At 38.9% G+C, this 16,784-nt stretch overlaps 1 protein-coding gene across 3 annotated transcripts in view; it reads left to right on the forward strand.

The window, feature by feature from the left end:
* Nucleotides 1–496: 496 nt before the first annotated feature.
* The window catches only part of LRRK2 (leucine rich repeat kinase 2), a 134,344-nt gene continuing 118,056 nt past the window's right edge, over nt 497–16,784 (forward strand). For 2 of the 3 annotated variants that reach the window (XR_011439737.1, XM_070270127.1), the window contains exons 1-6: nt 687–1,018; nt 1,280–1,365; nt 5,994–6,103; nt 9,441–9,529; nt 12,408–12,542; nt 14,908–15,042. Coding sequence is in view for 2 of the 3 variants with exons in the window: in XM_070270127.1 (XP_070126228.1) it covers nt 865–1,018; nt 1,280–1,365; nt 5,994–6,103; nt 9,441–9,529; nt 12,408–12,542; nt 14,908–15,042 (709 nt within the window). In the remaining variant the exon portion in view is untranslated. Of the gene's footprint in view, nt 1,019–1,279; nt 1,366–5,993; nt 6,104–9,440; nt 9,530–12,407; nt 12,543–14,907; nt 15,043–16,784 lie in introns of all 3 variants that reach the window. The other variant, XM_014740975.3, reaches the window with a different exon arrangement.

Genomic DNA, 16,784 nt, shown 5'->3' on the forward strand with positions numbered 1-16,784 from the left:
GCTTCACATAACTAACAGAGAAAAAAATTTATTTCCTCCCCTAAAAAGAGCCACAGCAATCATGCAAAAGCATTTAGCTGGTACATTCTGATTGTAAAATCTCTCTCCATCCTTGGGGGGAAATTACTCATCTCCCTATAGGGGGAACTCTACAGAGACTGCTCTCCTAAAAGGCGCCAACTGGGCGGCGTCCTCTCTTCCCAACGCCCTGATTTCTTTTCTTAGATGTGGAGATAGGCGGCGGCTTTCATTTTTCTCCTTCCCAGTTCCCAGGCCTTCCGCGGGGCCGCAGGAGCCGGGGCTGGCGGTCGAGGCGGGTGGCGGGCCGGCTGCCGTCTGCGCGCCTCCTCCCGCCGCGGCGGGGCTCGGGGCCTGGGCGCTCGGCGGCGTCCGCTGAGTCAGTTTCTTCCTGCGCGACTCCCGGCTGCGCCGCCGCGGCGAGTGGGATCCGGTCCCGGCAGGCGGCGCCCGCCAGGGGCCCCGTCTCGGCCCGCGCGGGGTCCACGGTCACGGTCACCCCGGCCCGGCCCAGCCCTCTCTGCGGCCCGGCCGCCCACTACGGTTCTGCACGCCTTCCTTCCCTCGGCCGAGCCTCTCGCAGGCCCCTGAGCTCCTTTTTGGGGCCTGAGTGGGGGAGGAGGGACACAGGAGGAGGAGGGCTCGGGGAGAGGCAGGGCAGCGCGGGGCGGGGAGACGCCGCCTTCCTCTAAACAGGCGGGCGTGGGTGCCGATGCGGCCGGCGGCGAGCGCGGGCTGCGGGCAGTGAGCTGGGCTCGCCCCGGGAGCGGCGGCCCGCGCCCCTGCCCCTGCCCGGAGCAGCCGGCCTTGGCGCGGGCGGGCGGCCGGTTTGGAGCAGGGTCCATCATGGCCAGTGGCAGCTGTCAGGGGTGCGAGGAGGAGGACGAGGAAACTCTGAAGAAGTTGATAGTCAGGCTGAAGAATGTCCAGGAAGGAAAACAGATAGAGACGCTGGTCCAAATTCTGGAGGATATGCTGGTGTTTACGTACGCCGACCACGGTAATCATTTGCAAGGAGACTGTTCCTTTACCCCCTCCCCCCGCCTCTTTTGCAAACTTTCTCCCCAGCGCTTTGGAGCTGCGCAAACCTGGTCTCTTGAAGCCACAAACTCTCTACTTCTTAGGGCAGAAAGGAGCTGAGAATTCTAGGAAAGTCTTGCGCTCACTTCTTTTGCTTTCTCCCCCCCGCCTTTTTCAGACTCAAAAGGAGGGCCGTGAATCGTGACTTTGCTTCTTTTCCCTCACCCCCTTTCTTTTCCAGCCTCCAAGTTATTTCAAGGCAAAAATGTCCACGTGCCTCTGTTGATCGTCTTGGACTCGTACATGAGAGTCGCTAGTGTACAGCAGGTAAAGGCGTTGTTTTACTTCTCCCATTCCCCGTTCACTTTGGAAATAGATGTTTTCCCGTCAATGTTGTATCCCCAGACTTCTGGACTGTTTCTGAGATTTGGCTTGACAAACCGGTGACTGATTTTAAGATGGAAGCGTTGTCAAATCGTTATCAAATGTTCACGGCGTATGAGGGCCCAGTACGTGCTCGCTGATTGTCTGTAAGAAGTAACTTTATACGATTGACTGACAAAACATGGATGGTGGCGGCAGAGGAATAATAATGGGTTGAGTTTTCTGTTATTGGCTATATGAGTTCGTCACTGTTTAGATCAAATTAGCTAAGAATCTTCCCAATACACAGCATGTCCTAGAGGTGACACCATTGTGAATAATTTGGGAAAGGAGAATAATTAACAATAATAAAATTAATAAAATTAAGTAATTGGCAAACTCAGGTTTCAGGGCTTTCCTTTTTTTTTAATTTGAAGACAGATGTCTCAACTTCTTTAGTTGTAGTATGCCTTGTTTTATCTAAAGAAAGTGATATTTTATGATTCCTCTATAAGTTTAATTTTATACTTTTCAACTGTTTTCATATAAAATGAATGTCAAAGCAAAACAGAGTCTGTCCCATAGGAAACCCAGAAATTTGCTGAATATCTTAGATGTATTAAAAAGGGAGCCCTAATTGATGATAATTAATGATTGATAATTGATGATAATTAAGGATGATTTAGAGTCAAAACAAGATCACTGCCTATCGTGTGAACTTCCTTTGTAGATTTTGAGATTTAAAGAACTGAAATCGTTTTTTGTCATTTGCATGTTAAGTCCTGGAGGGAAAGAGAGTTGAACTTTAAACTCTATCAGGATGCAGTCAGAAAGTCAATGTTTCTTAATATGTGCTTGAGAATGTAGACAGATGTGAAAATTATCTGGATCCCTAAATCTGTGTCTATCTGTCTTTATCTTTTTATCTCTGTAACCAACTATATCTAGTTTGGGTGAACCATATACCTAGCTTCTTTTATATAAGGATATTTATATCTGGGATAAATGGTTACTTTTATTTTTTCTTTAACTGAGATATTTCCCATCTGACTATTGATTTTTAGGCTGTTAGCATACACTGTGAGAAGATGAAGTCATGATAAAGACACTGCTCTTTTTAGCACCCAATGTCTGAATTTGCCCATGGAATATGAGTCACTTTTTCGCACTGGCCCATTGTGCTTGCTCTTCTCCACCCACATAATCCCCTCTTACTTGCCTGTGCTTTGGTGTTCAAAAGTGCCTGGTCTGGCAGCCTCCATTCCCTGCACTCCGTGCTAGACTTGAGAACTCAGAGGAGCTTGGAATAGGACCACCTCCTAATTCTTCTTTATTTTAGAAACTGCCCAGGCCTGGGCATGTTTGGAGTACTTATGAGTGTCACTCAGTATCCTTGCCCAGTTAGTACCAGAGACAAAGTATGCAAGAAAATAAGGAATTGTCTTCTGAATTGGTAATTTAATGGAATTGAATTGTTAGTTTCAGCACCCTATATGTATTAGTCTGCCAAGAGCATGATGTAGATTACATCACTTGATTCTCACTGGGATCTCACTGCCCCCCTGGATATCTCACTGGCTATTTTTCCCTCGGAGTAAGTAGCTCATTTAGGATCACAGAGCTAGGGGCAGAGCCAGGACTCAAGTCTTCTCACATCTTCGAAATCTCTTGCCGTCATACAATCCTCTAGCTGCTGAATTCACAAGCTTTTCATTGCAAGTAAAAAGTGTGATGATTTGGTACAAATACTGTGGCCATGGTAGACACAATGACATTATCAATTTTAATTATCAGTGGTCTTACTAAAGGGATGAAGAAAGGGATCTCTCTACTGATTTTATAATACTCCACTTAAAAGAAAGTGAGTTTTTATCCTTCAAATTTCTTTATATTATTCACCATATTATACACCAATTCATACTGGTGTAGTTAGTATAGATATTCTTTATTGCTTTATATGTTGAATTAGCTGGAAGTGCTGAATTAAAAACTTTTAATGATTGAGGCTGGCCCGGTAGCATAAGGGTTGAGGTGCACACTCACTTTCGTGGCCCGGGGTTCGCCGGTTTGGATCCTGGGTGCTGACCTACGCACCACTTATCAAGCCATGCTCAGGCGGCGTCCCACATATAAACTAGAGGAAGATGGGCACACGTGTTAGCTCAGGGCCAATCTTCCTCAGCAAAAAGAGGAGGATTGGTGGAGGATATTAGCTCAGGGCTAATCTTGCTCAAAAAATAAGCTTTTAATGATGAATTTAAAGAGTGAAGATAAATTATCCTTCAAAAGTGAATGTTAAGGTTTGTTTCCAGAATTCATTTAACATGATATTCGAGACTCTGATTTTTATTTTCAAAGTCTTTTCTTATTTTATTAATGCTCCTTAATAAATAACAGTCTTTAGAGCATTGGCAGTTAGGCCACCTCTCCTGCTTTCCTTCCTGCCAGTCATCTTCTCATTTCTCTGTGCTCCTCAATTTTACATTACTTCTCTGTGTCCACACAGTCAACCTTAGAAGTAAGGAAGCAAAATAAATGAAAGTGACTAAAATTTTCTTTAGCCCTTAGACCCTTTCCAATTGTGCATTAATTAGATGCTTGAGTTTACAGAATAATTATAATAAAGTGAAACTACCAATTTAATTGTATTATAACTGTGCAGGATGGGAACCGTCTCTCTTGGAAAGATAAGCTTTCAATTGAATAGACTAATGGATCAGTTCTTACCTCGGCTTGGCTGCTGGTGATTCTGTTTAATCGTAGAAGCTCAGTTGCCTCAATCTTTTTGCAAAGCGATTACTGATACTGTTGCTTAACCAACCAAAACAAAACAAGTTTTCTCCTCGGGTCAGCCATGCAAGAACTGAGATCAGTTTAGCATCCTATGTGATTTATGTTTCATTTCTCACCAGAAGCTGTTCTGAACCTTATTTTCTTATATACTTGGGGGAAAAAAATCTCTATGTATTTTATGAAAGCACAAAATTTAGCCGGTTTCTATGACAGCTGGATTGTCAATGTCTGTTCAGCTTATGTGGAGGAGGATGTCCTACTTAAGTATAGGTAAAAATAGCTGTCAGAAATTGCTGCCTTTTCAAGCAATTTGAAATTATGTAAAAGGAAGTAATGACAGAATAAAGCAATTCATGCTTATTCCAGAAAAGATCCAGAAATAATATTGTAAAGCGATCTGGTGTAATTATATTTTCTTGTGAAATACCCATTGTTTACTCCTGTAAACGAGTAAGAAAGTTGTGCCTTTATTCCTTATTGGATGCATAGAAATTTCTCACCTTCTCATTCAACTCTCTGCATCGCTCCGCTCCACTCATGTGTCTGGTGCATTTAGAAATGGTCCCCTCCCCTGCAGCAGTCTCCTCCCATTTAGCGCTTTACTCTGCTCACTGCCCATCAGTTTCAAAAGGTTCCATTTCCCTATTTTGGATGACCAAATTTATAATTCTTTTGAAATCTCGCTCAAGTCTTACCTTTTCTATATTATATTCTTCTCTGAGGAATTCTAGCTCACAGTGAGTCACACTTTTAGGTTTCATATTTTATTGATATTTATCACACATCATCCTTAGGTTTTCATTTATCTTTAGATGCTACATATGTATGTGTTTTCTATTTTCTTTGGTTTTTTTTTGTCTGACCGCATCAAGTATAGTTTTGTAAGATAATAGAATTGAAGATTCCTTAAATCAAGAGAAGAATATTTAACAGTAAGAGTAGTTAAATTTAATCTCCAGTTTGGAATTAAAATGTGTTCTTTAAAAAAATTGTATTAAAAATCATTTTTTTCTGAAGTAAAGAGCAACTTATTCAAGTTGGACTGAATGAAGATATATTTAAAATGCATCAGTAAGATCATATTTTATTTAGAAATATGAAAGAGCCTATGGGCATTCATGATGTCTGGACCTCATTAGCTCATAGTTAGATGTTCTAAAGAAATCTAGAGGGGCCCATTGAGAAATTCTACCTCCTCTCTATCTTACAGTGCCTTTCACTTTTCCCTGTAGCAGATATTACATTGTCATCAGACAGTGCTATTTCTTTTGCCAGTTATTCTAGCTCCGTTACCTGGGGAGCAGCCTTTCCTGATAACTTAGACATTGCCATTAAAATCTCCAGCTTCCCCTAATCCTTCGTTCCAACCCAATTCATTTTTATCGTATAATTAAAATCCTAAATATTTAGAAGAAATCCTGTCAGGTAGGTGTGACTTAAAATGTATGGAAAGCCTGAGTATAGACTTTCTTGCGCTTCGTAATCTTGGTATGTCCTCTAGAACTATCTTTTGTGTTTTATTTTATTTCTTTTAGGCAATAGGCATGTCTATTTCCTTCATCATTCAGAAGTGTTATAATATTTTTGTATGCCTTTCTGGTATGATTTTTGGAGAAAGAGGTATTCTAAGTATATAGCTTCTTTTCTCAGTAAGCCTTTTAGAGTACTTTGTGTTTTAAAATAATTATTTAAAAATAATTTAGTCACCTGTTCTCCTAAGAATGAAGAGATTCATGTTTGACTGAGTATGTTCCATTAGCATGTTTCAAAACGTGGATATTTATCTTTCTTGCTTTCAGGTGGGTTGGTCACTTTTATGCAAATTAATAGAAATCTGTCCAGATACAATGCAAAGCTTAATGGGACCCCAGGATATTGGACACGATTGGGAAGTCCTTGGGGTTCACCAGTAAGTATGACAGATGTCTAAAAACAAACCACTAAATCTTTATACGTATGACAACCTTTCCTTTTATTCATTGTATTTGCAATCCAAGCCAATCTGGTAAAATCCTTTAAAATACAGATATTTTTATGTGAATCAATGATTGACATTTATAGATAGTTTCAACTCAGAAGTATATTATCTAATTGAATTAGAAAATAACATCTGAGGTAAATGTCAGGTGTTGTTATTACTTTAATAATATAATTACACAGGTACGTAATTGGTTAAGTTGTAGATTTTTCTTTTTTTGAGGAAGATTAGCCCTGAGCTAGCATCTGTGCCCATCTTCCTCCATTTTATATGTGGGACACCTGCTGCAGCGTGGCTTGATAAGTGGGGTGTAGGTCTGTGCCTGGGATATGAAACTGTGACCCCCAGCCTGCCAAAGTGGAGCAAACAAACTTAACTGCTACACCGCTGGGTCAGCCCCAAGTTGTAGATATTTGATGACTACTTATGAATTCAAACCAAGAAGAGGTTTTTACTTTTTAATAGTAGAACTGATACAAATCACCAGTTCTTAAAAAAAAAAAGGAACTAAAAATTTCTATAAATAGTTATTTAGAAGTTTATGCTTTACTGTCTTTAAAAAGTACCTTTAGGGCCAACCCCATGGCCTAGTGGTTAAGTTGGGTACATTCTGCTTCCATGGCCCGAGTTCACAGGTTCAGATCCTGAGCATGGACCTACACTACTCATCAGCCATGCTATGGCAGCAACCCACATATAAAACAGAAGAAGACTGGCACAGATGTTAGCTCAGGGCTAATTTTCCTCAAGCAAAAAAAGTGGAAGATTGGCAACAGATATTAGCTCAGGGCTAATCTTCCTCCAGCAAAAAAAGTGGAAGATTGGCAACAGATGTTTGCTCAGGGCTAATCTCCCTCAGCAAAAAAAAAAAGAAAGAAGAAAAAGAAAAAGCAAAAAAGACTTTTATGTATATTTATGTGTATATATTTAATGAGCTTAAACCATAGCTTTCAAAATGAAGAAAAAAGAGGAAATTACCTTTCAGCACATCTGCAGCCAAGTCTTGAGAGCTATTTTACTGCAATTTGCAGCATAATGACTAAAGATGAGACCACTTCTTTAGCCATAATTAGTTAGGAAAAAATTTTCTGAAGAAAAAACTGTGTTTCCAGGAAAATCGTTTTTGGATAACTTTGTTTCTTGATGTTTGAAAAGTATCTTTTATCATTAACTTTAGGTGTTCTTTGTACCTGACTTTTCTTTACTACAGAAAAATGAATCATAATTCTTCCAACGGCATATTGCTTGTGAAAAATGTAATTTATGCAAAACTAAATTTTACCTATCGGTATTCTTTGTCAGTATCAACTATAGTTGCAAATTTAGACAAATAAGAGCTTTGTTTATAGGTGAGCATATCTGTGCTTGTACATTTTTCTATCTTCCATAAATGTTTGTTGCTATTCTTCAGTTTCCAGCATCTAATAGTGTGTTTTGAAAAGAACATGTTTACAGTTAATGTATATTCTCATCTCCAAACTAATCTCTGAAATTCTGAGTCAGTTCTAAAGTATACAGCATTTAATGAGGAATTATGCAAAATATACCTGTAATTAGTAATTGTAATGTTATGTGTCCCTTGGTTTGGTTGAGAATTTCCAAGATCCTGAAAGATTAGCAATCTATAACCTTAGAGAGTGTTGGAAAACTCATCTAGTCATATTTTAGTACAAACCAACTGTTCAAAATTAAATTACATAAACATTTCTACAGGGAGTCTCATTCACTCATTCATTCATTCACCCTCCATTCATCAAATATTCATTACGCCTCTACTTTAGGCCAGAAGTAACGTGAACAAGATAAACACAGTGCTCTCTACAGTGGAGCATATTAGATTGTTCCCAGCAAAAATTTGCTGTAAAACACATCTGCCCATATTCAGGGACTTTTTTCCTCCCAAAGGCTAACAGTACTAAAGAAGAAATCTCTTGTGTGGTGATGAAGTCAGGAATGGTGTAGGAAGAGGTAGGAGCAGTGTGGGTAGAAGGAGAATTGATGGAGTCGAAGGAAGGGTCTCTCAATTCCTCTCCTCACCAGCTGGAGACCACGTGATATGTTTCTTGGACCTAGAAGAACTATGGATGCCACCAGGCTCTGTCTTTTCCTAACAATGGGAAGCCGAATAATACCGAGTAGGAATAGACTAAAGATTGTATATTTTACAATTGATAACTCGGGCTCAAATTTAATGAATTTGAACTAATTGGATATTATTGATATACTAGGTTCACTTTCTATTATAAAATTTTATCATTTTCTCTTTCAAAAATAGTAAAAATCAATAATTTAAATAGTCAAATGGATTTTTTTAAAATTTTTTTTGGTGAGGAAGATTGGCCCTGAGCTAAAATATGTTGCCAATCTTCCTCTTTATTTTTTCCTCCTCAAAGCCCCAGTATATAGTTGTATATCCTAGTTGTAAATCATACTAGTTCTTCTATGTGGGCTTCCAGCACAGCATGGCTTGATAAGTGGTATGTAGCTCTGCACCCAGGATCCGAGCCACAAACCCTAGGCCGCTGAAGTGGAGCACACCAACTTAACCACTCAGCCACGAGGCCAGCCCTTTGGATTCTTAATTTGTATATACAAAGTAAGATCTTCATTACATCTCTATATTTTAGTATATCAACATGCTTAATGTATAATTTGGAAGTTTATATCATATATAAAAATGGGCTTGATCTCTTGATGCGTATATTGCATGATATTTTGGATGTAGAGTTGGGTGAAAATAGTTAATAATTGAATTTGAATATTTAGAGGAAAATGTTGTAACTTTTCCATTGAGACTCATAATGATTCCCTGTTAATTGTCATAAGCCTGGGTCTGGTTTATAGGAAGGAAAAAATACATGAGCTTCAATACTGGGAATGAAATACAGTGAGATGAATAAAAATATAGGTGAGGTGGGGCCGGCCCCGTGGCTGAGTGATTAAGTTTGCGTGCTCCGCTTTGGCGACCCAGGGTTTCATTGGTTCGGATCCTGGTGGGGACATGGCACCACTCATCAGGCCATGCTGAGGCAGCTTCCCACATAGCACAACCAGAGGCACTCACAACTACAGTATACAACTACGTCCTGGGGGCTTTGGGGAGAAGAAGAAGGAACAAAAAAAAAGGAAGATTGGCAACCGTTGTTATCTCAGGTGCCAATCTGTATAAAAAAAAGAGAAAAAATATAGGTGAGGAAAAAATATCTTAAAAAGCAAACGTGTAGGTATGATATTTCACTCTTGTCTCAATTTCTGTTTTTAATTACAGACTGATTCTTAAAATGCTCACAGTTCATAATGCCAGTGTAAACCTGTCAACAGTTGGACTGAAGGCCTTAGAGCTACTCCTAACTTCAGGTAATATATACACACATGTATGTTTAATGTTGACTCAAAATTAAGAAAATAGTTTAAACCATTTGCCAAATGTGTTTTAATGTCTCTTTAAAGTATAGTAACATAATATAACCTAAATATTGATGATTTCCAGATTTCTTTGTTTCCATTTTCTCTCTTTGTCTCTTTTCTCTACACTTTTTCCTCTCAAATATTCCCTCCAATATCTTGGCCTTAAACATCGTCTTATATACTACTGTCAAATCTAATTTCTGTCTCTAGCCTTGTTCCCAGGATCCAGTCCCACATCTTACATTCCCATTGGCTTGTAGACCATACCTGTTTTTGTCATTATTGTATCTTTATTATATTTCTAATGTTTTCTATAATATATGTCCTAGGGTATGATGTAATAATAATATTTAAAAAATATATAGCATTACTTCTTGAGTGCTTGCTAGATGCCAGGCTTCACATGTAAAATACTTCGCCTGCTTTTAAAAACATAATCCTCAAAACATCCTTGGAGGTGGGTATTGAGTCCATGTGTCAGGTTCTTTCTCTGAGAAAACTTCTGCCTGGAGGAGGATGGACCTGAAAACAAAGAACCTTGATATGGGGCGGTAGTTGTGATCACTGCCTGTGATGGACACTTGCTCTGATATGAGGTTCTGAGAAGAAAGGCTGCTGACAGGGGCGCTAATCATGAAGGACAGGGAGGAGTTTGGCTCAAAGTAGTGGAGGGTGTTTTAGGTCAAGAGAACAGGGTGTGCAGAGTTACAGAGGCCTGGGAGCATGCGAGGGGCTGGACATGTGGGTGGGAAGATTTTAAATGCCCTCATTGGCCCTGCTAAGCAATGAAGACCCAGGAGGAGAAAGAAAGGAAGAAAGAGGGTGAAGATCAGAGTATGAAGGAAGAGGGATAGGAAAGGCCAGAAGGTACCACTTCACCGCAGCCTTTATTAAAATATGTGATGGATGTACTCACTAGTCTTAACCATGACTTATTTTAAACTCATCCTTGGGAACATTTTTTGGAGAAGGGGGATCCATTCTCCATTTGGCAATGGACAGGAACCTGAGGGTTTATGAATTTGAAAAATCTCCCAACACTGGAATATACTGAAGTCAGCCACAGGCCCACAGGGAATTTGACGTGTGTTTTGAAAAGACTACTTAATTTAATTCCTTCCACATAACATTCAGAATTTTGAGCTGTTAGGAAAGTTTTTAATGTGTTTTGAAGTTCCTTTCAGATACTTATTAGAGGTGAATTTAGGAATCATTTTTATTGTTTGGCTTATTAGTTAATTGACTTAATAGTTATTAGGCACTTATTATTGTGCTGGCTGCTGGAGAACTCTAAGACAGATGAGGCAAAATTCCTGCAATGTTGAAGTTCACAGTCCAGCTCCACTGTCTAATATAACTTTTTGTGGTGAAGGAAATGTTGTGTATCTGCACTGTTCAATATCATGGCTAGTAGCCATAAGTGGCTATTGAACAATTGAAATATAAAAAGTGGAATTTTGATTTTATTTAATTTTAATTAATTTAAACAGCCACATGTGATTAGTGGCTACCGAATTGGACAGCACGGGCAAAGACATAAAAAGCACTTAAAGAAATAATTTCAACATAATGAGAAAAGTACTATAACAGAGATATAAAGAAAAGCCCACAGGAACCCAGAGCAGAGACCAGCTGAACTCATCTGTAGGCGTTAAGAACGTGGGCATGAACTGCCTAAATGTTAATCCAGGTCTGCTCTTGTTAGTTGTGGACCTTGGGCATGGTCACTTGGGTCACTTAATCTTTCTTGTCTCAGTTTTCTTACCTCTAAAATGGGGATTGCCCGCCGTCATGGGTTTACGTGTGTTACAGTGAAGTGCTTCAACCTGTGTCTGACACGTTATGCGCTCTACAAGTGTTCACCGCTGCTGCTAACACTCCTGTTCCAGTACAACTATTTTTGTTGACAGAATAAGTGCTGTTTGTGTGATTTCTTGAATGATGGGAGGAGTAGGTTTGGTGTGGGAAAGGGCAAGGGCATTCCATGCAGCTAGTGCAAGTTCAAAGGGATATTAAAGAAAATGTTTAGTGGTGAGCAAGTTTAGCATGTCTGGAGTTGAGGCAATGCATGGAGGGACATGGGGCCAGTGAGATACGTGTAGTCAGTCTGTGAAGGGTCTAGATTGTCCGATGGAGAAGTATGGGAAGGCCTGGGAAGATTTTAGCAAAGGATTTACAGGATCAAACTTGTGTTTTAGAAACGTAACGCAGGGGACAAACTAGTTAGGTTGAGATTTAGGCCAAGCAGAGCAATTAATCTATTGTGTTTGCATTCTAGGTGAGAGCTGATGAGGTCCTGAACACAATAGGAATGGAGGGGCTTAGTTCAAAAGGAGTTTTCAAGATATTTAGGAGATAGACCTGAAGGACTTGGTAATGAATTGATTTGTTGGTTGGGGGAGAGAATGAAAAGAAGAGGGGGCATGGAAGAAGGAAGATAACTCACTGCATAGTTTCTCTCTAGGGTAACTATTGGATGGTAATATCATTGATGAATTTAGGGAACAGGAGTAAGCTAGGTTTGGGGTGCCGTATGGAATATTCAGATAGGGTTGTCTAAGAGGCAGATAGAAATAGATTTCAGGAGTGTAAGGCAAGAGGTCTAGGCTACAGTTATTAATTGGGAATCATAGAGTTATAGTTAAGTATATTGGGAATTTATCTCATTTAGAAAGACTGTAGAGCTTTATGGATATAGCACCCGGGGCAATTAAGTGGTTCGTCAGAAAGAAAAGTCCACAAACCATTCATAGTCCTCATGTAAAAATGAACACATTGAGTGTTAAAGCCGGTATTTACTAAGGGCATATTGTTCTCTTCAAAATAGGTAAAATCACTTTGCTAATATTGGATGAAGAAAGCGATATTTTCTTGTTAATTTTCGATGCCATGCGCACATTTTCAGCCAGTGACGAAGTGCAGAAACTTGGATGCAAAGCTTTACATGTGCTGTTTGAGAGAGGTATTTAAAAACGTCAAATTTTTTATTTTGATATTTATCTAAGAAAAAAGGGTTTATAAAGGGAAAAGTAGAATATTATTATAATGAGAAGGTCTCTAAAATTGTACTATTTATTAAGAAGTGAGAGCTGTCAGTCAAGGAGAAGTAACGGGGTTAATTAAAAAATATTGCTTGTTTTCATGGAATGAATTTCATTCATGTGTTTTAAATTATGCATTTGTAGTAGACTTTCTTCCATTGCTTAACAAGGCATAAGGTTCACTTTGCAGACCGGATGTGTAGGTGTTAAGAAAGAAAAAAATAAAACTGTGAAGCCAAGCATAGGTTAAGTTTGGATTTATTATGTTGAGTCATCGCCAGAAATTTTAGAAATTGCTAAAGGCTCTATATAAAGAACCAGGAGGTTTACAAACTGTCCCTTAGGAAAAAGCCTAATATGTATTTGATCACTTGGCACTGAGGTTGATAACAGAGATTATCATGTAATTTTATAGTTGGTTGGAACCTTTAGTCCCTTGCTGGCTTGATAAGGAAATGGATCAGAGAGGTGAAATGAGCAACCTGCCTGAGGGCACACAGCTAGTTATCACCATTGCAGTTCAATTTGCTGCCATTTTTCAAAAGCACCTTTTGCGTCATTGTGACAGCCAATAGTGCAAGGGGTTTAGGATAAGAATGAATTATGTGGGCCCTGTGTCTATGTCAGTTTACCACTGTCAGCTCCAGGAATGGGATAGATCACCCTATACTGTTTAATTCCTTGTCTCATTCCAAAAGAACTTTAAACAGCTTATAGATATTTATAATATGTTAGAGAACAAATGGATGTGGAAATGGGTGAGGGAAAATAATATGAAGCTAGGTTAAATTTACCACTTACTTCAGGTCCTGTATACTTTCAAATGGATGGACCAAAAATTTGGCTCTTTGCTTCCTGTCAGGCAAAGAAAAGAGGTAAACCTCATTGGTTACAAAGTTACTTAAGATGCAAGCAAAGCCATTTATCAGGAGAAGCAATTGGTCTCATGGGAGACGTGAGAAAATCCTCCCATGGGTTTTCCTGGACAAGATGATATAAAGTACAAACAAAGTGTGTTTCAGTGAAAGAGACACTGTCAAGAGCCGGAACAGCATGGTACCCAGCTCTCTGGTGATCAGGTTCGGTGGGAGAGACTTTACCGTGAGTGAGGAAGGGAAGATGTTTTTAGGCTGTCTTTTATAAATGTTATATCTTGCAACTAAGCTTTTGATAAGAATTGAGCAGAATAGAGTTTGAAGTTCTATTGTCTTGCAGGGCCTGTAATCTTCTGTGTTGCAGTTAGGGGCACGTTCCTGCTCAGGGGAGTAGGGCTAACATCACTCTCTCACCAGCATTGTGGGCCCTGTGCAGGACTCATGGAGAAGCACTAAGCGGAGAATGTTACAAAGAAGATCTGATTCAATAGAAAGATCATCAGTGCTGACAGTATTATGGTTGTAAATGTTGAGTTGAAAAATTTCTGAATTTCCAAGAAGTACCAAGTTCCCTAGGATTTGGAAGCACCTGTAAAGTTAATTTTCTAAATTTGAAAGTATGCTGTGGAAGCTGCTCCATAAAACGAGAAGGTTCCATGATACTCATTTTTTAGAAGAACCTAACCAATTTCACGTGGTATTATATGGATGATCGGTATAAAGTTAAAAAACAAAAAAGTAATGTTGATCATGAAGAAGAGTGCTGCATTTTCTAACATTTTTGTCAGTGCCGTTCTCAGTCGAGATAAATCAGATTTTTAAATCTATTTTTGAGGTTCCTGCTTATAAAACGACTCCAAATGGAACTCATTGGCTTGATCAGAAGACTTTGATTATGAAAATTAGTGATGATGGTTTTTGATCTCTGATGAAATTAAGACCATTAAGACAGTATTTCGAACTTGTCATTTGTTAAGAGTTTGTTTTTCTGGAACTGATACATTTAGCTGAGCTGTCCCTTAATGGTGTACCATTAACTACTCCTTTTAACTATTGTGATGTGTTCACATCCAGTAGGACATCTTTATTCGTCACAGGTCAGTTTTCTCTAGAATCCCCAAAATGAAATTGTAAATAATTTTGTTTTTCTGAGAACTGTTTGGTTAGTATCACTTTTACACTTCAAAACATGGAGAAACTAGTACAGGTCAAAACAAAATTATTTTAATCTCATCAGCTTTTTTCCCCATTATAAAATTCTTAGGAAGGGCTTTTTGCTGAAATATATTTTTAGTCGACATCTCTTGTATTTACCACGTCACATACAATTATCATGAATATTATGTTTTTGAGTAATTGCACTTTTATATCATCTTTAAGTTTTTTCAGTATTTTGTCTTTCATTTTTTAGTTTCAGAGGAGCAACTGACTGAATTTGTTGAGAATAAAGATTACATGATATTGCTAAGTGCATTAAAAAATTTTAAAGATGAAGAGGAAGTTGTGCTTCATGTCCTGCACTGTTTGCATTCCCTAGCAATTCCTTGTAAGTAGCCTATACACGTGATTTCTTTTTTGTACCTGAAAAATTACAATATATCATCTCCTTTCTGAGCATGTTTTAAGCATGTTTTTATTATTTAGAAACTTGTGGATGCTAAACTGATTCATTGTACTCATTTAATTAATTTTTATTTATTGATACTGTGACGCAGCTGGCTCTGGGCTCAGTGCTGCGGAGACGTAGCAAAAAATATAAACGTGTTCTTGCCTTTTCAGAACCCATAGTGCCATGCGAGATACAGATAAGTACATAGGGGCTTACAGTGTGTTATAAGGCAAGTGTTGGCAGAAGTAGTGAGGGTTGTAAGAACAACCAGGGAGGGAGGCAAGATCTCTTAGCAGAGACCTGAACGAGGAGGAGACCTTGTGTATAGGGAAGTGTGAGGTGAAGGGGGAGTACAAGTAAAATGTCCCAGGCAGTGGGCATCTTAAGTGTAAAGGTGCTGGAGCAAGCAGAGCATAGTGCATTCAAGAAGATAAAAGTAGCCCAGTAAACTGTGTTTAGGACTGTGCATGTGCGCATGTGTGTGTGCGCATGTGCACGCGCAGCCCCGAGTGTCTGCTTGTGTGTCATTTAATGGAGGCAAGGGAATGGCTTGGGTAGAGTCCGTGGATGAGGCTGAAGACATAACCAGCTCTTGAAGGGCCTGAAAAGCCAAAAGAAGGAGTTTGTACTTTATTGTGATTCTTGTTTGGCATTTTTGTGATGCTTTGAAATCTAGCCACTTTTGTCACAAAAAAGTATAAATGAGAACAAATTAGTATGCTGTGTATGCTACCATTGATTGCTAATGGGTTAAAATAATGCTTCGGATTCCATTACTTTTGTGTCGTAAGTGTACAAGAGCGTTTTGTATTTTGTGTGTTACCTGTGTGGGTTTGTACAGGATATACACATGTATTTATCAAGTAATATTTTCGTCTTCTTGTATGTGAAGTTGTGAGGATTAAATGGGTTAAATAATGTGAAAAATGCAGAATAGTACCTGGTATGTAATAAGTGTTTTAAAAACATTGACAGTATTATTACATAATTAGCTTGATTTCAGACATGGAAATCTGCAGATGTGGGACTTCAGTAAAAGCCCAATCCCCTTGTGAAAGAATCCCCTTGCTTTGTGATGGTTATAAAATCCATCATTTTATTATCCATGGGAAGTTAAAGACCTGAAAGTGGATGGGGCTGAGTGATGAGGGAAGGGACATTCTTTTAAATTTCTCTGAGTCATTCACTGCCAACAAACTGAATGTATTCTTCATTTTGCTTTTCCTTGGCTATCTTTATACATTTATTTATTTTGGGCTGGCTGTTTTTGAAGTTCATTGTTTTCCACCCACATCTGACAGAATGCCAGTGAAAATCTGTTGATTCATAATGCAAAGGTCAAAGAAAGTAGCAACGAAAAATGAAAAAATCAAGCGTTTTAAACGCTGATTCTAATTGAAAGACATTTGTCTTTGAGTCTTAGAGAAAATCACGCTTGCTATTCTGAGTAAAAGCAGATAATTGTTTTAAGAGGCCATTTCCTTTCGTCATTACGTGTTTTTCTGTTTTTTAATACAATTTAAACATGAAAAATATAGTTTTGGGAACACGATTGGTTAGTTTTGGCTAGGCTGAAAAAGAACACAAAGTCTTTTGCAAACACCTTTTTTGTTGTTTGTTTTAAGAATAGTCAACATTTCATTCAGATATAGAATTTAGTTTTCTCCACGTAGGTTCAC

This window comes from Equus caballus, chromosome 6 (genome assembly GCF_041296265.1).
Source record: "Equus caballus isolate H_3958 breed thoroughbred chromosome 6, TB-T2T, whole genome shotgun sequence".
In the NCBI taxonomy this organism is placed as follows: Eukaryota; Metazoa; Chordata; class Mammalia; order Perissodactyla; family Equidae; genus Equus; species Equus caballus.